This window comes from Meles meles, chromosome 2 (assembly GCF_922984935.1).
Source record: "Meles meles chromosome 2, mMelMel3.1 paternal haplotype, whole genome shotgun sequence".
Classification (NCBI taxonomy): Eukaryota; Metazoa; Chordata; class Mammalia; order Carnivora; family Mustelidae; genus Meles; species Meles meles.
Window position 1 is genome coordinate 6,318,194 of NC_060067.1, and position 24,332 is coordinate 6,342,525.

General features: G+C 46.0%; 2 protein-coding genes across 2 annotated transcripts in view; one reads left to right on the forward strand and one right to left on the reverse strand.

Annotated features, from left to right (window-relative positions):
* The window catches only part of SHROOM3 (shroom family member 3), a 297,082-nt gene extending 286,200 nt beyond the window's left edge, over positions 1–10,882 (reverse strand). The window contains 1 exon segment of the mRNA XM_045997798.1: positions 9,968–10,882. Coding sequence (XP_045853754.1) covers positions 9,968–10,132 — 165 coding nt within the window. The 5' untranslated portion in view covers positions 10,133–10,882.
* An 11,943-nt stretch (positions 10,883–22,825) lies between these two features.
* The window catches only part of CCDC158 (coiled-coil domain containing 158), a 107,652-nt gene continuing 106,145 nt past the window's right edge, over positions 22,826–24,332 (forward strand). Inside the window, exon 1 of the mRNA XM_045987555.1 lies at positions 22,826–22,866. The gene's annotated coding sequence lies outside the window, so the exon portion shown is untranslated. The remainder of the gene's footprint in view (positions 22,867–24,332) is intronic.

Consider the following 24,332-nt stretch of genomic DNA (forward strand, 5'->3'; position numbering starts at 1 on the left):
CTCAGTGAAGTCAGCCATATTCTGGGACAAACGCAACTCTAGGAGCTCTCGTTGGCTTGAGGTGATGAACAACCCTAGAGGTCAACAGCTATGGGACAGAGAAAGATAAACGTCTCCCAACGAATCAAAAAAGAATATTTGCCATTTATTTGTATATCACTCCATAAATTATAATTAAAAATTTTGACTGTTGTCTTTTGGAAGGCCTTGCCCTGCTGTAAACCCAAGAGGTACCTTAGAAATTCATATGAGGGAGAGAAGAGAAGGGGCTTTAAGAACCAGCACTAAAAATCACCCAGAGGGCGCCTGAGTGGCTCAGTGTGTTAAGCCTCTGCCTTCGGCTCAGGTCATGATCTCAGGGTCCTGGGATGGAGCCCCGCATCGGGCTCTCTGCTCAGTGGGGAGCCTGCTCCCCCCGCCCCCCGCCTACCTCTCTGCCTACTTGTGATCTCTGTCTGTGAAATAAAGAAATAAAATCTTAAAAAATCTTAAAACATAAAAATAAAAATCACCCAGAGTTTAAATACACTCCATCTCACCATAAACAGAGAGGACTTGTGATATGATGTACCCTCACACCCCGTACTGAAATCCCATCCAAGGTGCTCCCCACAACCTACAATGTCTGATATGATCTGACACCTGACAACGGTTCAATTTCATGTCATACCACTCTCTCTCTCTCGCGCTTACTTCTATGGACTGATTATGTGCCCTCCCCCCCCGAATTCATATGTTGGAAACCTATTCCCCCAATGTGATAATATCTGGAAGTTGGGGCCTTTAGAGGTGATTAAGTCATGAGGGTAGAGCCTTCATGAGTGAGATTTGTGCCCTTATAACAGACCCCAGAGAGCGCCCTTACCCCTTCGGCCTTCTCAGTGAGAAGATGGTTATCTGTGGACCAGGAAGCAAGCCCTCACCAGACCCCAAATCTATAGGCACCTTGATCTTGGACTTCCCAGTCTCCAGAACTGTGAGAAATCAATTTCTGCTGTTTATAAAGCACTCTGACTTTGGTACTCTCTTATAGCATCTGAACAGGCTAAAACCCTTACTATGGTCCAATAACATTGACTTTATTTATTTATTTTTAACATTCCAAGACTCTCCTGCCTAGACCAACTTACAAACCTCTTTGCATGTCTGATTTCATATTTCTCATCCCACAGGTGTCAGCTGAGATGTTCTCTTATCAGAAAACTCTTCTCCGGTTACCTACTTAAAGAGAACCCTGCTTCTCATACCTCTACGCCACAAATGCTACCACTCTTGAACCCATCATATTGTTTGTTTTTTATTTTTTATTTTTTTTAAAGATTTTTATTTATTTATTTGACAGACAGAGATCACAAGTAGGCAGAGAGGCAGGCAGACAGAGAGGAGAAAGCAGGCTCCCCACTGAGCAGAGAGCCCGATGCGGGGCTTGATCCCAGGACCCTGAGATCATGACCTGAGCCGAAGGCAGAGGCTTTAACTCACTGAGCCACCCAGGCGCCCCATACTGTTTGTTTCTTAAATAATACTTACCAATCCTGAAATTATCATGGATGAACAGATTTGTTGCCACCCTCTTTCTCCTGGACTATAAGCTCCATGAGGGCAGAGAATTATCTGCTCAGTGTTCAGTGTGAGGTAATGAGTGCTGCCAGGATACAGAAATCAGTCAAATATCATCTTTGTTATGTGGCTTGCTAGCTCTTGTTTGACACCTACTATTTTCCCAGTAGTCCCTATCATCGTAACTAAATTCTTGATTGTGTTTTGTCGTTTCCAAGCACTGTTGTTTAGCTTGGAAGACTTATAACAACTCCACTAGGTGGAATGCTGTGTTTTCAAAAAAGAGAGACCAAGGTCCAGCAAAGCCAAGTTACTCCCTATGGTCTCATAGCCAGTAGAGACTATGGTAGAAATGAAATGTTCATTTTCCCTCCAAGCCCTACATCGTCTGGAATGTGTATTGTGCTATCCTGGACAGCCTTTCCTAAAATGGGGGAAAAAGAAAGAAAAAAAGAAAGAAAGAAAGAAAGAAAGAAAGAAGCAGAAATCACAACCCTAAATCAGTACAAACATACCAAAGAGCATTGAAAAATAAACACTTTAGATAAATATCATAAATCTCTACGATAAAATACAGTTCAAGATCGAGAAGGATAAGAATAGATGTGTGGATGGTTGCGGAAAGAAAAAGTGCGATTGACATAAGAGCAAATTCAGACTTAGATGTCCAGACCTGAGTGTCCTGTGCATCCATCTGCCAAGTTACAAAAGCCTCCTCTGAAGGCAGGAAAGAACTGTCCCTTCCATTCAGTGGCTAGAGATACACAAGTTATCTTTTGTGGGGAGAGTCATTAGTTTCATTAGAAGTGCTTCAGCTGGGCAGGGAAACTTGGCCTCACGGATGTCAGAGCATGAGAGATGGATGGGCCAGAGAGAACACCAGCTCTGCGGCTGTTTGGATCAAGATGTTCACTGCTTGGAAGTACATGAAAGGGAGAGATGTGGAAAAATCGGGCTATGGGTTAGTTACGACCCAGAAGGTTCTTTGGTTTTTGTTTTTCAGTTTAGTTTTGTTTTTTGTTTTTTAAGATGGATAGGAAGTCTCTCATTATGTGTCTCCGGTCACACTGTGGGTTCATTAAAATGAGACAGACAAATATTCCTTAAGTTGTGTTCCCTGCATAGAAGGCAATGCCTTGAGAATCTGTTAGCTTGGGAAAAAAGCAGAATTCTTACCAAGTCTGCTATCCATTTGGCACACCACCTCAGCATGCTACTTGAATAAAGTCATTTTCAATGACAATGATGGGATCATGAGCTTAGTTTGTGACAAAAAAGGACACAACACTTTAAGCAATTTCTAAATCGGGTAATTTCTAAAAAGTTAAATAAAACCATGAATTTCTCTTTTTTTCCAATCTAATTCAACTCAACAAACACCAAACATTAAGTATGTGCAAGACATCATAAAAGAAGACCCAAACTCAACCTACTTGCCTCATTTTTCAAAAGAGATTTTTCTACTATCTCATTTGCTCCTCTAACAAAGATTTTTAAAGAAGATTTTAAATTTTTAAAAATTTAAAGATTTTTAAAGAAGTATTCATTCATCTTTCTCTTCATTCATTAATATATTTTCATTGTCATCATTGTTGTGCATTGTTTAAGCACTGTGGATAACCGAAGAAAAAGAAGGAAGGAAGAGTGGAGGGAGGGAGGCGGGCAAGGAGGGGAAACATCCTTAGCTTCTAGAAGTTAATAGCCTACAGGAGCTGGATTCATTTGAAGTATACATGGCACAACCAGAAAGCACTTCTGAGTGCTTTCTCACTAGCTGAGCTTTACACACATGTGCACATGTGCGTGCACACACACACACACACACACACCACACACATGCAATTTGTTTGCTAAGGCAATAACCGTCTTGGCAAATAAACAAAATTTAGTGAGTCTCCATTTTCTCTCTGTGTCATGAGGAAGTTGGATTGAAGGATTGTTGAGGTTCTTCATAGCTCTAAAATCCTATAAATCATTTAACATTTGTGAAGCATTCACTGTGTGTGAATGGGAGGTACTTTGCCAGGAAATGCAGGACACACAGCGTGAAGTAGAGCTCATTCGGCTTTAAAGAGATTATAATTTGTTGTGAACATGCCAAATGCAAACAACTACCTGTATCAGAAAATGGTGTGAATAAACATGTTGGAGAGATGACAACAAGGAAGAATTCACGCAAATGTAGGACAGGGATGGATTTGAGGGAACAAAACATAGTTTCAGGACAGCAGACAGAGACAGCCGGGCAAGAAGGGCAAAAGATGTTAAAGGAAAAAGCAGGACCAGTAAGAAAAGAAACCCAGAAAGAACTGGTTGTGTTAAAAGATCAATAACAAGTTGACTTAGCTTGGTACTTGAAAGAAATGGAAAAGATGACTTTGGGGAAAATAAAATCAACCAGCCCATGGTCTGGGGCTGCCTAGAAATCTATTTCAAATTGAACTCAGGGATTATGGCTGAAGAACTAGTAAAAACGGTTTTAGTGCAGAAGAAATGGGCCATGAGAAATGGTATGGCTGATGCTGGTCTATTGAGACTGAGGAGCACTAAGGAAGCTATAAGGTTGGGAAGTGCTGAATCTAGAAATGGATATGGAAAATCTAGAAATGAGGAAATCTCAGCATGACCATCCAGACAATTTATGTCCTAAACGAGTAATTTCCTGACCTAAACAAGTAATTTCCTAGCCTATTGATATGTCTAAGATTTCTCCCAGTGCATTAAGGCAGTTCATTTCACTTTAAATATTTTATTCACTCATTCATTCATTTACATACTTACTTACTTATTTTAGAGGGGCAGGGCCAGAGGGAGAGAGAGTCTCAAGCAGACTCCACGCTGAGCACAGAGCCCAACGCAGGACTTGATCTCACGCCCCCAGGATCATCGTGTGAGCTGAAACCCACAGTGGGATGCCCAATCACCTGCACCACCCAGGCACCCCAGTTCATTTCACTTTAAAGTGGCAGGTCAGTTGGGAGGTTTTAGATACCTCTGTCCAGAAGAGGTATAATTAGAGAGGATTCATGGATTAGATCGAATCACAAAGGCTAGAAGAACCACCTAAAAATCTGAGTAGTGTTAGCCAGCAGAAAGCCTGGAGACACAGGTTTGAGGACGCCTCTGACTTCACCGATAGAGAAAGAATGGAACGCTGGGGATGGGATAGGGTTGTGAGCTGAGCCTTGGTGGACAAGGGCTAGAGGAAGGCTGTGATTTGGATTGACAGCAAGAAGAGGATGGTGTTACAAGCAGAAGGAGGAGTTTCAGAGAAGGCGATGCCGTGGAAGACGGAACCACAGGATTTATACACAAAGAGTCCAGTGAAAACAAAGATGCCTCCCGGGGAGCAGGAATCAGGAACGCATGTTCTGACCGTGGAGGACGTAAGAGCCCAGAGAAGTGGCTTCTTCAGAAGGCCATGTCTGAAGGGCACAAAAAGCTGACTCCCTGGATGAGGACACCACAGAGATACTTACTAAGAACTATTAAGTGACTCCTCCTTCTATGGGTCTTAACTGACTTTGAAACTGTTGCTTGAGCAATAGTCATACCTATTGTACGGTACCTTTCAGGACTAAGTTGTGTTGTTTTTTTTTAAAGATCGTTTTCTTCTAATAAATTTTAAAACATACATAACAAAAGATTAACCCCATATTTTACCCAATATATAGCTCTAGAATCTAGACAGAGCCAAATATTTGGCAGGCAGCGATGACTGGATGGCACAGCACGTTAAATGCCTAGACCCCCGAGAAGCAGAATGTCTGGATTCAAATCCCAGTTCCATCACTCACTGGCTGTGAGAGCTGCAGGAAGTTACTCAAACATTGTGTCTCCGTTTCTTATGGATACATCTGCAAGCCCTATTACCTTCGTCATGGAGCTGTGGAAATCAAATGAGTTGACATGCGTGGGCGTCTTGGGATAGAGCGTGGCATGTCGTCCAAGCTCAGCCCGTGTCACCAGCAGCTGTCCTTGGTATCGTGATTGCATTTGTTTCTTGATTTCTGAACCCTGGAGCAGGTGCACCCCTACCACAGGTGGAACCGCTTTTCTCAGCCACAATGCAGAGTGAGTCATCATAAAATCAGGCTGCCAACTTCCTGAACTATTGAATTACTTGAGCTTCTACATACAATCCTTACTAAAGAAAAAGTTGCCCTTTCTTTTTGAAGTTCACAGATTACAGAGGCTCTCTCCTCAACCCCACCTTTCCTTTTCAAGGACATTAAACCTCCAAGAAAAAGACGGGAAAATGATTTCTTTTATTGCCACCCTTTTGTAGTTCCTTTTCCCATTCATTCTCCTAAAGAAAAAAAGACTTCATTCATTATGTTGTCAGCCATACCTGGCTGCTTATAACTGCTTTGGTGTAAGTGTACGTGCCTTTCCCATGTAGGATTCAACGTGTCCTGCCCTTTCCCTTCCCTTACAATGGGGGTCATCCTACCTTGAGGCAATAGTGGACATCTGGCTACCAGTGTAAGAGCTGGTGTGCACTTTTCTCACTATTCTAGAGAGAGGATCTGGGATACGCATGATCAGCCATTAAATTTCACTGTAGTATCAACTCTGACATGGTCTTACTTATATGGACTTTCATCAGTGCTCAAATGCTTGGGGGCAGGCAAAATCAAACCCTCTCCCTGCAAAGACATCCATGTTCTAATCCTTGGAAACAGAATGTATTAGAGTATATGGCAATGGGGAACAACATTTGCAGATGGAATGAAAGCTGTTAGTCAGCGGATCTTAAAATAGGGAGGTCATCAGGACGCCTGGGTGGCTCAGTCAACTAAACGTCTGCCTTTGCCTCAGGTTGTGATCCCAGGGTCCTGGGATTGAGTCCTGCATCCGGCTCCCTGTTCAGCGGGGAACCTGCTTCTCCCTCTGCCTGCCCCTTCCCTGCTCTTGCACTTGCTCGTGCCCTCTCTCTCTCTCTCTCTGACAGATAAATAAATAAAAAATAACAAATAAAAAATAAGGAGATTATCTCGGTGGGCCCAGTATACTCCCAAGGGTCCTTAAAATTGAAAGAGGGAGGCAGAAGTTAGAGATCAGAGTGATGCCATGTGAGAGGGACTTAATCTGCCATTGCTGGCTTTGGACAGGGGCTGTGTGCCAGGGAATGGAGGCGGCCTCTAGAAGCTGGAAAGGACAAGGACACAGGTTCTCCCCTCGAGCCTCCCGCAGAAACTCAGCCTTGCTGACACCTTGACCTTTGCCCAGCGAGACCTATGCTCACTTCTGACCTATGGTTTAAGCCGCTAAGTTTGTGGTGATTTTTTTTCAAAGATTTTATTTATTTATTGGGCAGAGAGAGAGCACAAGCAGGGCGAGCTGCAGGCAGAGGGGGAAGGAGAAGTAGACTCCCCGCCGAGCAGAGAACCCAAGGTGGGGCTGGATCCCAGGACCCTGGGATCATGACCTGAGCGGAGGGCAGACGCTTCACTGACTGAGCCACCCAGGCGCCCCAGTTTGTGGTCATTTTTGCAGCAGCAATGAGAAACTAATTCGTGTTCCATCTGGAGATCTGCCCCGCATCTTCATCTCGTGGGACTCTACCTTCCCACGGCCCTGCCTGCTCCTCTGTTTCACCTGTGCTTATCAATGCACTAGAATGTACCGAGCACAGCGGCGCCTGGGTGGCTCAGGCATCAAGCGTCCGCCTTTGGCTCAGGTCATGATCCCAGGGTCCTGGGATCGGGCCCCATGTTGGGCTCCCTGCCCAGTGGGAGCTCTCCAGCTCCCCTGTGCTTGTGTTGCAACCCCCCCGTCATAAATAAATAAAATCTTAAAAAAAAAAATTACCGAGCACATATTCTGCCAGGCACTCCACCGGATCCTGGACATGCAAGACGAAATAAGACACAGCCCACGTCCTCTCGTTTACTCACAAATACTTGTGTACCGGCCTACGCGGTTAGATGTGGCAGAAATGTAAACAGTGGGTTGGAAGAGTAGAGAAGAGAGACCCCCTAACGCAGCTTGATGAAACCAAGGAAACTTTGGAGAGAGGAAGAAACGCAGCTCGGCCAAGTCAGTTTGCCACACAAGAGCTTTGAAGAACCGTGACCCTTGAAGTGTGGCTAGCACGCATGAGGACCAGAACTATACATTTGGCTTCCTTTCACTTTTCACTAAAACAGAACTAGCTAGATGGGGCTGGTGCTACCATAACGGACAGAGCAGACCGCCCCAGATTACACCCTCGAAAGGCAAGAGATTGCCTTGCCTGTCTCCTTTGTCCACGTCTTACTCACTGGAAAGCAGGTGTTGTGGCGAGTACCCTTTGACAGCGCAGGTCGGGCATCCCCTCACGGATGGATGTAAGAAAAGTAGAAGGAATTTGGGTCTTGGGTCTCTGATCTCGGGCAGCTATCTTTCAGTCTGGCTTATGCTCAGATCATTGTGTGAGAGCGATAGAAACTCCAGTGTGGCTTAAGCGATTGTTATTTTGGATTGCTGTAGAGCAGCCGAATATGTATCCTCATACAAATGTCCCCTAGGATCATAAAAAGCAATAACCGTAATCTTTGCTAAGATCTTTTTTGAGCGCCTTTGTGTGCCAGGCACTATGCTAACTGCTCTAAACGCATGGTCTCCTTTAATCCCCATACATTCAGGTAAGGGAGATAGTAGTATACCCATCCACACACCCGTCTGCAGATTAAACAGAGCCTTAGAGGAGTGGCTCATGAGTGGTAGCATTCGGCCTGTCCTACAGCAAACTGTAGTCCAGTGTACAGACACATAATATCTTACCACATAAGGCCAGGCAAATTGGGTATACACCCAGAATTCTAACAGGCAGATATGATATTTGTATTTATGGCACACATTCTGTTGTCTACCTAGCATCCATTGCCTCCTTCCTCATGAAAAAAGAACCCCAATTTATTCAAACCGTGGGCAGAGATTCCTGGACATCAGGAAAGGTAGGTTCCAGGAAAGAAATCCTGCCGGTCTAAGCTAGTCATGATAATCCCATGCCCCTTGGCCAGGAATTGGTCTGAGGAGAGGTATGGGGCACACTTCTGGCTAATGAGATGTAAGCAAAAGTCTGTGTCTTTCCAAACAAAAAGCCAAAACCCTGCCCAGGATAAAGATGCAACACCAGAGGCATGGCATCCATCATGTAACCATGAGGACAAAAGCCAAGGTCATAGGGACGGCAGAGTAGAGAGATCACTGACGTCCATGTTGATATGATTGAACTGTGGCTCTTTGAAGTATGAGAAAAACAAACCCCCATTTACTCTGGCCACTATCAGTCAGGTTTTCAGTTACTTACAGTTGGATGCCTTCCTCACTGATACACATATGTATACATATATCTTTTTGCTTTCTTTGAAAAGACGAGGAAAAACCACAAACGTTACAGTGGTATCCCACACACTCTTGGCTGCCTGCTAGAAACCAATTATCCACAGTAAGAATCCATTTCCATCTCTCTCCAAACACAGTTTTGGGGATATGAAATAACCTAAACAGGTAACAGAGCTTGGGCAAAAGGCATATTTATCCCTTTCCCATCCTCAAACTAAAAAACTTCCCCCCCCCGAATTGCACATGTTTCTTAAGCAATGCATATGTGTAAAAAGCATTTATGTTCTGTTGTTGTAGACAGTTAACATTCTGAAATTTTAAAAGAAGTTTCTGTAATCTCTCTTAATTTCTGTAGTCAAAGAGAAAAGCAGAAATACTAAGCCTAATACAAAAAAAAAAAAAAAGGATTCATTCAGTGGGTATTCCCAGTCATACCAAAGAAAAAGGACTGAGGCATGTCATGGGAGACTAAGGTTTAAAAGTTAAAGACATAGATAAAGAAAAGAGGCAGAAATGGTGTTTTGTGTTTGATTTATACAGAAAGTTGATTTACTTCTTTCTGAGTGTGCAAAAAGCAGTAAATAATATTTATGTAATCGCTTATTCTAGAATTACAAAGAAATTCTAAAATATTGTGGAATGTTAGATATTCTCATTGGACGGGAGAAAGAGCAGGTATTTTTCTAGTCATATGCTCAATAAAGGAACACATTCCTAAACATATACCACGTCACTCCCATCACCGCGCTGTTAATCTTTAATCTGATTTATTACTGAAGAGATCACGTGGTAGCTGCTTTTGCACGATTTCATTCACAAAAAGATTATCCATTGAGCAAGCACATTCTCCCCCAGGGATTTCCTAGACTAAATGAATTAGACGCATTTTTTTTTCTTTCCGACGCCAAGCCATGCAGAATATTTCCAGCTATCACCTGAAAGGTGTGCAGCGGCAAATGGGGTATACAATTGCACGAAGCAATATTCAGGCAATCCCCGACACGACGGTTGCATTTCTGACCGACCTGGCGGAAAACGCATGCGAGCAAAGGCAGGGTCACAAAGAGAAACAAACCTTGGAGATGATCAGCGGCTCCCCGCGCTCCAGGCCGCCCTTCAGAGTGAAGCCCCAGGGAGCGCCCCCCTGCAGCAGCGCTTCCAGGTAGAGGTACCTGCCCTGCCGGGTGCCGTGAGGGTTCCGTGGGGCAGCGGCCGCCTCCAAGTGCTCCGGGGTCCTCATCGCGCCCGACGCATGGTGCCCCGAGTTCAATTTCAAAGCCTGAAGCCGGTTCGGAGCGCCTTATCCCATCCTCGGAGACGCTCTCCGGCCAGCGGGCTCCGGAGACGCGAGTTCTTCCCGGTGGAAAAGTCCTTCCGAGCCCAACCGCACGATGCCGAACCAGGACTTTCACGTCCAGGTTTCTGAATGTGAATTTTCCTGCCGGGATTCCGGATCTCGCCGAGGCCGCGCGGGGCTACCCGTCTCCCCACTCCGTTTGGGAGAAAAACAAAACAAAACAAAAAAACCTTCTTTCTTTGTCACTCTCAAGACCTTTTACTTGGCGCCCTTCCTGTGCATTTGTCGGAGAAAATCAGAACAGTCTTGCAATCTAGCAGGAGAATCGCAGAAAGCCCTGGCACGACCCCCGAGTCCTGACGGATGACCCCGCCCCGCCCCCCGGCGAGCCGGACCTTCACAACCTCCTCCCGCCCCCGCGGGCCTCTCGGAGGAAGCGCTGACCCGCCCCCGGGCCTCGAAGGTCCTAACGCTTCCCGAGGGCGCGGAGCGGCTGCGCTGAAACTGTTCGCTCAAGTTTCTCCGCAGTCAGTTCGCGGCGCGTTTCTTGGAAAAAAAAAGTTTTTGCAGGATGGACAGAAAAATGGAAAAAAAACAAACAAAAAAAAAGCCGCGAGGGAAGTGAATCCTCGGGGGAGCAGACCCACCCCGGCGGCCGCTGAGCTCTCCCGGAGTCCTCGGGGTGCCCGCGGCGGCCGCGCGTCTCGGCGAGACCCGGAGCAGGGAAGGGGGGAGGGATGGGGGCGAGCGGGCGCCGCCCCTGCCTGCCCCGCGGCCGCGGAGGGAACCCGGCGCGCGCGGACTCGCGGCCCGCACAGGCTCGCGGCCCGCACAGGCTCGCGGCCCGCACAGGCTCGCGGCCCGCACAGGCTCGCGGCGCGGGAACCGCAGAAGTCGGACGCGCGGTGCAGGGGGACCGCGGCCGAGCAGGGACACGGAACAGCCCCGGCTGCGCCGACTAGAGCGGAGTCCCTGGGGCGACCCAGTCTCTGGCGTTTCTTAAAACTCCGGGCGCTGTGGCCGGTCCCCGCGCTGGGGCAGCGGCGCCTGCAGCAGTTTCGTAAACAGTGCAGGGACCAGGGGTGGCACGGGGTTTTATTTGCTGTTGTCAGAAGAAAACACCGAGTGTCCTACAGGACCCGCTTCTCGTCCTGAAATCGGACTCGCCCATCCAATTTCTGCGTGTTTGACGCAAAACAAACAAGCAGCAGCTTTCTTCTCTCTTTTCATTGTTACCGACGCCCAGGCTGTTACCTAGTCCTTAAACCAGAAGGAATGGGCTTAATTCCTGGCAAGGAGTGGGTCCTCACAGCTGAAGGTTATTCTAATTTTAGGTTCTCAGTGCAACTTTGTAATGTATGAAATTTAGCATTGCTGCTTTTTATTAAAAACGTGGACAGTGCAAGGTAACTACATTTCACAAAGCGGCTCAGCGATTAAGTTATGGGAACAATCTGGAATTATTTCCAAGGCATATGTGTGCTAAACTTTTTTCTTTAGAAGTATGCAGTACTGGGGCACCTGGGTGGCTCAGTGGGTTAAAGCCTCTGCCTTTGGCTCAGCTCATGATCTCGGGGTCCTGGGATGAGCCCCACACTAGGCTCTCTGCTCAGCGGGGAGCCTGCTTCCCTTCCTCTCGCTCTGCCTGCTTCTCTGTCTACTTGGGATCTGTCTGTCAAATAAATAAATAAAATCTTTAAAAAAAAAAAAAAGAAGCATGCAGTACTGTGAATTATGTGGGAAATTGACGTTAAAAATTACTGTGGGTTTTGGTATCAATTTAATTGGAATGTTTGTTCTTATAGTTAATGAAAATGCAATAGGGAAACAGACATAGTATGCAAATAAGCCCAGATGATATTTAATGTACAACACACAACTGTTATTGGGTGTTCAGTCATCCGAAGGGCTCGACAACAACAAAAAAGGTACAATCTCGTTTTTACAAAACGGCAATATTTTAGTGGAAGCATAAAGTGTGCCAAATCAAAGTATACGACAAATGTTGTTTGATTCTTAATAGTAATGGATGCAATTTTTATTGCTGCTTCCTTTTGCAGCCTAATTTATAAATTAAGAATAAAAGGAGAAACACTGGCTTTTTTTTCACTTGATTACTCAAAGTGCATGCATGTGTGTGTGTACAGTTAGTGTCCCAAGTAAATGAATAATTTCTTTTTATTTTTGTGGCACTTATGATCTAACTCCTAATTCATTTTGTAAAAATTGACATTTTACAGAATCAACATTTAATATTAAAAGTAATGAAGTGGGGTGCCTGGGTGGCTCAGTGGGTTAAAGCCTCTGCCTTCCGCTCAGGTCATGATCCCAGGGTCCTGGGATCGAGCCCCACATGGGGCTCTCTGCTCAGCGGGGAGCCTGCTTCCCTTCCTCTCTCTCTGCCTGCCTCTCTGCCTACTTGTGGTCTCTGTCAAGTAAATGAATAAAATCTTTAAAAAATTAAAAAATAAAAAACCAAGTAATGAAGCTAAAAACAAAAGGTAAAGGAAAAAAGAAAAAGGCAAGCAATGAAGAATACAACTAGGTGTTTACCGACTGATGAAAACTCTAAATCATTGTCAAAGATATTTAGAACCTAAATATTTGATGAAAATTGATACATAATCTGAAAAAATGTCAAAATTCCTTTGGTAGATATATAGCATAGCAACTGATAGATCGGCGTTAGAACAACTTTTTCTCCCGTCTTGTATTGCTCAGAGTCAAAGAATATATCCTTGTTTTTGGAGATAGGCACAAGGAGGCCATGAAAAAGTTAAATGATCTGACAGGAGTCATCCTGCAAACAGCATAAAATTAACATCTTCAGACACTTAGGGAAGAAATCTCAGTTTAAGATAGGTCTTTTGCATAATTGATGGCAAAAAGACAACTTTCTATGTGGCCAGCCTTGCTAATTCATAGCAAGAACTTCTGCTAGGGCGTGTGATTGGGACCCAAATTCTAATTAGAGAATGAAATGAGACTCCCTACTCCTTCCCAGGGAGAGAGAAGCAGCCCTATTGTCTCAAGATGCGGACAGTGGAAGGGACAGGATTCTAACTGAGAACAGGGTAGTTTTCTTTGTAAATCTTTGGCTTCAGCTTCAGTCTTTCTGAAGAAGCATTGGTTGGTTGGTTGGTTGGTTGGTTGGTTGGTTGGTTTTCTGCTCAGTGTCTCTCTGGAGAGCCACTCTTTCACTATCCTGCAGTGCTGGTGGGCCGACCCTGCTCCTGGGCTCCAAGGGTGGACATCTGATCCAGGCATCGACTGCCCTTCCGCTCAAATGATTGGCATGTGGTCGGGCATGTGATTCAAGCTCGGTCAATGTAATCGCTAGAAATTTTACTAGAGGGGCATTGTCTCCTATGGGTTTGCGAACCTGATCGGTACAAGCCTGGAGTTGCTGGGGTCATCTCTGCCATCACAAGCCTGAGAAGGAAGACAACACCTAGGACATCAGCCCCAGATATGGAAACAGTGTTTTGGTGATACCACTTGATGCCTGGGCCCAACTGTACCTCATCAAAGCCAGCAATGCTTGAACGTCTTGGTTTCAGGACCACTTTACACTCTTAAAAATTATTGAGGACTCCAAAGAAGTTTTGTTGATGTGTGTTTATACAGCTATCGGTATTTACTATATTAGAAATTAAAACAGAAGAGAACATTTAAAAATATTTATTTATCACTTAAAAATAGAAAAGCTTTCATATGTTAAATGGACTAACATATTTTACTGCAAATAACTATAGTTTCTCAAACAGAAAAGTCACTGAAAAGCATGAATTTGTCCTACATATTTGCAAATCTGAATGGCTAGCTTCGTAGAAGACCGTTGGATTCGACTGTCCACTTCTGCATTCTGTCTGATATCGCAAGTCACGTAGCCTCTGGAAAACTCAACGACAGACTTGTGAAAGAACAAGCAGACAAAGGTCAACAGTGTCTTACTTATTATGAAAATGATTTTGACCTTATGAACCCCAAAGTGTCTCAGGGTCTCCTTTGAGGCCCCCACACCACACTTTGAGAATTGCTGCCTTCCCCAGATGCATACCTCCCCGAAGCCACCACACTCCTCCTGGTTCCAGGAGATCGTAAAAACCTGTTCACTTTTCCGTTACACAACTGGGGTTGGGGTTCTCCTACTCAGAGCTGAGAGAGTTTGACACGAGACACAATGAAACCTTCCATCCTATTTTCTCTCTTTCTACTGCTCTCTATCTTGTTGTCTCTCCTCCTATTCCTTCCCTTCTTCCTTCTTCCTCTAACTCAGAATTACTCCTTTTATAAAAATCGAATTGGCTTTTTCTTCAACATTTCATGAATAGGGCAGCAACCCAGCTAGCGAGTAGGAAGGAACTCTCAAAACTACTCCTATTTTTTTTAAAGATTTTATTTATTTATTTGACAGACAGAGATCACAAGTAGGCAGAGAGGCAGGTAGGGGGGCGGGAAGCAGGCTCCCCGCTGAGCAGAGAGCCCGATGCAGGGCTCGATCCCAGGACTCTGGGATCATGACCTGAGTGGAAGGCAGAGGCTTAACCCACTGAGCCACCCAGGCGCCCCAAAACTACTCTTATTTTTAACCAAATCCTTTCTTCATGACAGATAGTTTGAACATAGCTCAAAACTTCGCTTTGCCTCCACGGGAAAAATTCCCACTGTTGGTAACCGAGGGCATGTTGCTCTGTTACTGTGAGCATGGTCCCAGGGAAAAAATATTTCAATCACATTCAATCACATTCAATCTCCCATTTGCCTGGCATCCCTATACCGAACACTTTCAAATGTGATTTGCCTAAATCACTGTGTTGACTCAGAAACCATGCATCACGCTAGTTAACATCATTTGAAGAAAAACTAATGTATTCATTTCAAAATTCTCATATCTTGATTTTAACATTTCACAGTCATGTGAAATATAACCTTTTAAATTACTGGATGTTTTTAATGCCTCTGGATTTAGTATTTCCAAGATTGAAAATGCCACTGGATTATCTCTGAAAAGAAAGTAGGAGTGACACCTAGTGGCTTTTCAGGCTCACAAAGTGATCATTAAAGTAACTGTAGGATAATAAATTTGAGGTTTGGAAGGTTAGTTAGTCTTTCTTAGAAAAGATGTCTCAGAATTATCTCAAATAGACAAAACCCAGGCTTATTTTAAAGTTTTCAGAATCTTTGGGCAACATTTTAGAGGCAAAAAGAATCATCTCTTTGTGCGTCTCCTTAAAATTAAGGACGACTTTCCCAGCAGACCTCCCTTGACCTCTAAATGCCAAGAAATCTCCCCTGAAAACAGACCCTTGCAAGAGAAATGAAAGCCCAAAGATGAGTTTAAAATGACCGGGATCTCTCCGCGAAAACGTCCCTTGAAGCAGGGGCAGAGCTCTGGAGAAGGCCGTGCTGAAAAAACACAACCGAGATTCTCCGAGAAGGGAGCAAGGAGAGGTGGTTGTCGGGGAGTCAACTTACAGCATCTGCTTCACCGACTGTCCTAACGGTTGTTGCAAAACTATCAAAACACAATCAGCTTAAATCTTTTGGGAATGATCAAGATGTTCTGTGTCTCAACAGAAGACAGTTCCACGGGTGTATACGTCCGTCCGTCTGAACACCAACTGGTACACTTTTGATGGATACAGTTTATTAAATGGAAATTAACACCTCAACAAAGTTAGTTTTTAGAAAACTCAAGGACTCAGTCAACAGACGGATGGACAAACAAAATACGGTGTACACATACAGGGGAATACCATCCAGCCTTAAAGTCAGAGGCAGTGCTGACCATGCCACCAGGTGGGTGGGCCTGGGGGACATCGTGTTAAGGGAAATAAGACAGACGCGAAAGAACAAATACTATGAAACTCCATGTGTTGGAGTTTGAGGTACCTAGAGTAGCCAAATTCATAGACAGAAAGTAGAATGGTGGTTTCCAGGGCCTGGAGAAAGGGGAATGGAGGTTAGTGTTTAATGGGTACCGAGTTCCCTTTGGGAAGATGAAAGTTTCTGGAGAGGGATGGTGCTGATGGTTATAGACAGTGTGAATATACTTATCGCCACTGAACTGTACAGTTCAACGTGGTTAAAGTGGGGGGTGCCGGAGTGTCTCAGTCAGTTGAGTTTCTGACCCTTGGTCTCAGCTCAGGTCTTGATCTCAGAGTCATGAGTTTGAACCCTGTGTAGGGCTCCACATGTAGGGCCTATTTTTTTTTAAGGTTTTATTTATTTTTTTGACATAGAGAGAGAGAGATCACAAGCAGGCAGAGAGGCAGACAGAGGGACGGGGAGAAGCAGGCTCCCCGCTGATCAAAGAGCTCAATGCGGGGATCCACTCCAAGACCCTGGAATCATGACCTGAGCCAAAGGCAGACACTTAACTCACTGAGCCATGCGGCACTCCGTGGGGGGCCTACTTTTAAAAAAATGCCTAAAATGGTAATTTTGTGTTGTGTACATTTTACTACAATACCAATTTTTTTAAAAGCACCTGTAAAAGGTAAAGAAACGTTGCTAAATATGATACTATAAATAATCGGTTCATAATTCATCACTTACCCTTCCTGAGCAAGGAGGCTGTGGGTAGAGGCCACAACATGCCAGCAACATAAAGAACCAAAAAAGATCTGATACCATCTACTAAGTAGCTATGGGCAGAAGTTATAACCGATAGAGGAATGATTATGGTAGGTTACTATTTAAAAGCTGCTGGAGGGGCGACTGGGAGGCTCTATCGGTTAAGCACCCGACTCCTGATATCAGCTCAGGTTTTGACCTTGGGGTCATAGTTTTGATCCCTGCACTTAGAAAATAAATAATAAATGCATACATACATAAAAACTGGTAGAAATATATCCATACACTTATTTTGTTTCTTAGATAAGAAGTAAAACATCTTAATATACTCAACAGAAGCACCGGATGGTTATAATAAAGGATAACATTTTTCTTTCCTTTGGAAGAAACAAAGACAACTTCAAAGACTCTGGTAATGATGGTGATCGGCCTCAACGGCAAAAACATAGCTAGAGGAGAAAAGGCGATCTGCCTTTACTTTACTTCCTATTTGACATCTTTCTTCTACTTCTATCGCTTTTCTTCAATCCTCTGTAAAATAAATTGTCCTGCAAACAAACAAACAAACTCAAGAACTTGTATTTTTTTTTTTTAACTCACTTCAGGGTGCCTGGGTGGCTCAGTCGTTAAGTGTCTGCCTTCAGCTCAGGTCATGATCCCAGGGGCCTGGGATGGAGCTCTGCATCAGGCTCCCCATTCGGTGGGCAGCCTGCCTCTCCCTGTCCCATTCCCCCTGCTTGTGTTCCTATTCTCATTATCTCTCTCTCTCTCTGTCAAATAAACAAATAAAATCTTTTTTAAAAAAAAGTAAAAAATAAATAAATAAGAAGATTATTTGAGAGAGAGAAAGAGAGAGAGAGAAGAGAGATTGAGTGTAGGGAGGTGGAGGGGAGAGGGAAAGGGAGAGAGGGAATCCCAAGTAGAGTCCCAGCTGAGTGCAGAACCCGATGCAGGACTCAATCCCGGGACCCTGAGCTCAGGACCAGAGCTGAAATCAAGAGTCAGATGCTTAACCACCTGAGCCAGCCAGGTGCCCCTCAACAGAGTTGATTTTAAAAACTTCAACTCTAAAGAGTAGAAACCGCACTTAGGGTAGTATATGGAAGTCTTCTTTTAAGAAAGATGTTTCAAAAGAATCCCCAATTTGGTGGCACCTGGGTGACTCAGTGGGTTAAAGCCTCTGCCCTCAGCTCAGGTCATGATGCCAGGGTCCTGGGATTGAGTCCCGCATTGGGTTCTCTGCTCAGCGGGGAGCCTGCTTCCTCCTCTCTCTCTGCCTACTTGTGATCTCTGTCTGTCAAATAAATAAATAAAATCTTTAAAAAAAAAAAGAATCCCCAATTTAGAAACTGGTCATCTTCTCAGTCCACCCTGCTCGGAAATGTTCCTAAAAAAATACTCACATCTATTCCTGGAAAGGAGTAGGTCTTCCCTCCTCTACTTAAATTTCTCTCTATCCCACACTCCCTCTTGCTTGCTCCCACAGTATTTAATCCCTTATAATATGTTAATCAGGTCATCAGGAATATTATGACCTGTCTCTTCCCACTAGAATGTTAAGTTCCATGCAGACAGGGTTTGGTCTGTTTTGTTCAATGATATTCCTGATAAAGAGTTGGTGTTTAATATGCTGAATGAATTCAAGCGTTCTTGTTAAATATATTTCCTATGTTCTGAAGAATGTCAGAAATTAACTATATGGCCTTTAATATTTTATACCCTATCAACTTGCAAAAAGTATTGGAGATGATTTGCCCTTTATTTCCTTTCCACTGTATATTGAGTCACTGCGATGCATCCACATTGGACCAGGCACTGGGGAAATATGTCTGTCAGGGAAGACTTATCATGGGAAATCTTAAAGCATAATCAGAAAGGGAAAATATCTACCCTAAAAATCCAAGCCACTGTGTCACTCCGGTCTGGCATTGCATTTAGTTTTGAACATCTTTGACAAAGATCTTCAAGTTCAAAGTCATAAAGGAAACACAATGGTCAAAAAAAATTATATAATCTACACTACATATTTTTAACTATCACTTATTTACAAAGCTAATTGTGTTTTATGAAACAAGATCTTATCTTAAATTAAGCAAATCGTGAATTAAATTTTAAGTGACCCTGCGTATGTATCACGATTATGATTTATGAAGTGCTTTTCTGGTACAATTTTAATAAATGCTTTTGTACTAAAATAGAGTTCTTCGATTTTATAGAATCAAACTTTTGTTTTTTGAAGATTTTATTTTTATTTATTTGACAGAGATGACAAGTAGGCAGAGAGGCAGGCAGAGAGAGAGAGGAGGAAGCAGGATCCCCGCTGAGCAGAGAGCCCAATGCAGGGCTGGATCCCAGAACCCTGGGATCATGACCTGAGCTGAAGGCAGAGGCTTTAACCCACTGAGCCACCCAGGTGCCCCAAACTTTTGTTTTTTAGTTAGAAAAATGTCTTGCAATGATTTCTACATCTAACATTTGGCAGATGAAAATTCTAACGCTCTAAAAGGTTAAATGGCTTGCCTAAAGTTTATACAGTTAGTGTCAAAGCTCAGACCAGATCTGGGTTCCTTATTCCTGAACCACCCTGGTATCAACCCACCCTTCTTAACTGTACCCCAAAAAGGCCAGAAGCCATTTGGGGGAACAATAGTAAGAAGGATACTGGCTCCTTGAAGGCAGAAACTGAAGCTTCTTTATAAACCATCCCTCACCAACCCCAATGCCCAGCACAGAGTCTGGTCCAGAGTAGGAACCCAATGAAGGGAGGCAAATAACTACCCCGGACCCATGAATTCTTACTAAAAAGCTCTTGGTGACTTGGTCCCTATGTGACTAGAACCCCAACCTTCTCCTGTTGGTGCCCTCTGCTCAGGCCTCACTGGCCTCTTGGTTGATTCTCAAATACACCAAGCCGTGCTTGGGGAGCTCTGTCCACAGCTTACATATGGCTCCTCCTTCCCGTCCCATACGTCTCTGCTCACTGTCACTTTATCAACGAGGCATTCTCAGAGCACACTATGAAATGGCACCAGATAATAAAATTTTCAACACTCCATGTTTGCAGGCCCTGCTCCTGGGTTCCCAGGGAATCTATACTTCAACATCACCAAGGTGAAAATGACTTGGCGAAACCTCCAAGCATAGGCTCTATTTCTGCCCCACACCACACACTGAGCATCTGTTTTGTTAAAAATATAACCAAAAAGGAGCATTCCAAACATGAAGACAGGCAAAAGGAAAAAGCCTTCCTGGTTCCCGTAAGATCAAAGTCATACAGCCTTGCACGTACTAAAAACATACCATAAAGCCTGTAACTTTCTGGAATGTCCTTCATCATGATGATTTGCAACTCTGTATGTGAAAAAAAAAATCCGTATATAACTCCGTATCAAGTGTTCTTTCCCCGGAGCACTCTCTTCTTTGTGAAGATGGTGCATTCAGGCGGCTGTCCTAACTGGAGCTCCAATAAAGCACTTTTCCTTTCTTTTTGTAATTTTTAAAGAGACTTGTTCATTTTGTGTTGACGCACCCCCCACTCCCTGATTTCCTTACCGGCTCCATAACACTTATCACTGTCAGACGTATTTGAACTTGTCCCTTTGTCCCTTGGTGCACTGCTTCTCTTCCTCTACAAGAGTATAATCTCCACGAGGAGGCGGACTTTATCTGGTTCATGGCTATATTTTCAACACCTTCCCACGACATGTGACAAGCACTTTATGAATATATGTGAAATGTCTGAGTGGATGTTGAAGGAAACCTGCACCCCTTCATCTTTAAATTCTCTCTTTTAAAAGCTAAGAGACTCTTTTTAATTCAGTATAAAAAATAATGAGAAGTCAATCTTCGAGACTTCAAATGCAGAGAATTGTATAAGAAAATTCAGCGCACATAATTTCATACATATATGTGGTTTTATTTATATATATATATTTCAAAGGTTTTATGTATTTATCGGACAGACAGATTACAAGTGGGCAAAGAGGCAGGCGGGGGTGGGGGGTAGGCAGAAGCAGGCTTCCTGCTGAGCAGAGAGCCCGATGTGGGACTCAATCCCAGGACCCTGGGATCATGACCCCAGCCGAAGACAGCGGCTTAACCGAGTGAGCCACCCAGATACCCCCATATATGTGGTTTTAAATAGGGGTGTTTTTGGGGGGTTTTTTTTGCGTTTATTTTCCTTAGTAATGCCTACACCCAACCTGAGGCTTGAACTCAGGACCCTGAGATCAAGAGTCACATGCTTCCCTGACTGAGCCAGCTAGGCACTCCTAAACTGTTTTATACAGTTCTAATTAACACGTTATGCTAATTAAGGACTTAAAAAAGAGAGAGAGAAAGGAACTTTCTTAGTTCTTAGGGTCGGGCACAAAAATATAAACATAAGACTCCAGTGGAAATCGTATATTAGTAACCAAAATATTTTTTTGCCATAAGAACACTCATGCTTTTTTTTTTTTTATTTGACAGGGATCACAAGAAGGCAGAGAGGCAGGCAGAGAGGGAGGGAGAAGCAGGCTCCCCATTGAGCAGAGAGCCTGAAGCGGTGCTTGATCCCGGGACCCTGAGATCATGACCTGACCCAAAGGCAGAGGCTTAATCCACTGAGCCACCCAGGCACCCCAAGAACACTCATGCTTTGATGGAATAAGGATTAAAACAAAAAAAAATTAAAAATTGCTTTCTGTCTAGCTACAAAACTTAAAGGATTTACCTTTCCATGTAATACCTATGACTTCATTCTTTATTAAAATACTAATTTTACAGACATTCTTAAATCTCTCTGGGTCAATAAATGAAATAATTTAAATTACAGTCATGATAAAAAAAAACAATCTTTAGTGACACTTTATACTATTTTATTAAAACCCATAGCTACGTTAAGCAATGCAGGATTTAGGATTTCTTAATATTTCCAGTCAAGTTGGACATAGAAGGTTACCCCCCGAGGTGTCTGTGTAATGGGACTGACTGCTCCTAGTACTACAACAGGGCTGCGTCTACCCACTCAGGCCTTTCTGGAGTCCTTGCATTTGAGCGCCCATTTGGGCCGCCCTGCGAGGTTTCGGCGAGTCGCTGGAGCCCGAGAATTCTGTATGAGACGAGGACAGGAGCACGAAACACCGCGGAGGAAACAGCTCTCCGTGGGCCAGAGGGTCAGGGTCCTGAGAACACACTGGAACCTTGCAGGCCGTTCCAGAGGGTCAGCACGGCCAGGCCGAGCTGCAAAACGGGAATTCCGTCCGCTTGAAATGGTCCCCCGGGAAAGGCAGGGCGGGGGAGGAGAAAAGGCGGCAGGGGGCGGCAGGGGGCGGCAGGGGGCGGCAGGGGGCGGCAGGGGGCGGCAGGGGGCGGCAGGGGGCGGCAGGGGGCGGCAGGGGGCGGCAGGGGGCGGCAGGGGGCGGCAGGGGGCGGCAGGGGGCGGCAGGGGGCGGCAGGGGGCGGCAGGGGGCGGCAGGGGGCGGCAGGGGGCGGCAGGGGGCGGCAGGGGGCGGCCACACGCCAGGGTGTGCTCCACCCTCGGGGATTCCGTGGCCGTGGGACTCGCGGTGGCCCGGCACGAACTGAAGACCATTTGCGGGGCAGCTGCGGGAAGGCCTGCGGGCGCGGGGGAGCGCGCGCCGAGCGGGAGCAGAGCCGGACGCGGAGACCGCCGGGGGCCGAAGAGAACGGGGGCGGCCTGGAGCGACAGCGAGGACAGGCGGAGGCCCGCGTCCGGGGTCGGTCCGGGGGCAGGGCGGGCGGGCTGGATGCGCGCAGCCCCGGCCGTCGGGGCACTGGGGGAGGCGGGGAATGGCGCTCGGTTGCCCCGGCGACGGCGTCGGAGGGGCGGAGCCCGGGGCGGGAGGCGCCCCGCCCCCTCCACGCACGCCGGGGGGCCTAACGGTCGCCCGCGCGGCTCACGTGCAGCAGGCGGAGGCGGGAGCCCGAGTCCGCGAGGGGCGGGCGCGGGGGCGCGGGGGCTGGGGGGGCGGGGGCGGCAGAGCGCCCCGCGCCGCCGCCGCCGAGGAGGAGCCGCCCCCGCCGCCGCGGGGTCGACGCAGGTGCGGCCGCCGCGGGGATGCGGCCGGTGTCGTAGGACGAGGTGCGGGTCGCAGGTACGCGGGCGGGCGCGGCGGGTGGCTGCGGGCCGGGTCGTGCTCCGGGGGGCCGCAGCGGCGCGTCTTCGTTTCTGGAACCTTCCGGACCTTTGTGTGTGTTTCGCACATGGCCGAGGCCCCGCAAATTGGGTCTAACGGAAAGGCCTGCTGCTGCGTTCCGGGATCGCAAGACCTCGGGGCACCGCGGCCGCAGCTCTGGGGGCGGAGGGCGCACAACGTGTTCCACTTCGGGGGTAATGACCGCGGCGCCCGCACCCGCATTACTGTTAACCCTTGCTCGTGCCCGCTTCCGTGGACAGGCGGTGGGCTAGGGAAGACGCGGAGACGAAGACAGGCCAACCTGGCATCCCTAGTTGGACCGTGATCCGTGTTGCGGGAGGCTTTTCCCGCCGGAGCCCCCCCTGCACCTGACACTAAGCCCTTGGCTCTGCCGTTACCAGCCGTTACCAGCATCAGGCCGAAGAGTCCAGCCCTTTCCACAAAACCCTGTCCCAGATCAGCACCCGGGCTGTTGCAGGATTTGTTCCTGCGTCTTGGTGTACCTTGAGGTCAGGGGAAGGTGGAAGAAAAATGAGGTTTGTCGCTATTTCTCAGGGTTTTGTGACTCGGCAACCCCTTCTTGCTTTCTCTCAGCTGATGATGCAGGAAAGAGGGGCAGCGCCCAGCCCACCGCGCCCCGCAGAGACGAGGGACCAGGCCCTCCCAGCTCTTACCGCACTTACTGTTTTTAATCTTTCCCAGTTATCTATTCCTGTTGTAGATAAGATGTTTGTTATGCCTTAGACATATTATTATCCTCTCCAAATAAATTGAGGGTAGATACGGACAATTTGTTCGGTATGTGCAAAGTCCTTACTGTTGTGTTTTACGAAGTAGACTGGGTGTTGTCTAGTGTGTTGGAATCGTGCGCTTTAAAACTGCAGAGTTTATTAAATCAGGCTTCTATGAACCACCTAGTCCCAAACCAGGTGGCCCCGATCGTATGGTATATTGGGTTGTTAGAGCCCCCCAGAAATATCAGGTCCTAATCCCTGGAACCAGTACACGTTGTAAGAAAAAAAAAGGGGGGGGTTTTACATAAATGAAGTTGAAGATCTTGAAATGGGGGAATTTTCCTGGATTATCTGGGTGGGCTTTAAACACAAACCCAAGTGTCCTCACAAGACGGGGACCGAGGAGACTTGTAGAGACAGAAGAGGAGAACGCAGTTCCACCACAGGCAGAGAGCCGAGTGATAAGAGCAGAAGTCAGTAAGTGGTGCCCAGATCCAACTGCTCAGAGAGGCAAGGAATAGATTCTTCCCTACGGCCTCCAGGGAGAGCACAGCGCTGCCAACAACCTTGATTTCAGTCCTACGAGACTGCTCTTGGACTTCTGGCCTCCAGAACAGTGAGAAAATAAATGGCTATTATGTTAAGCCACCAAGCTCAGGGCAGATTGTTACAGCAACTACAGGAAACTAA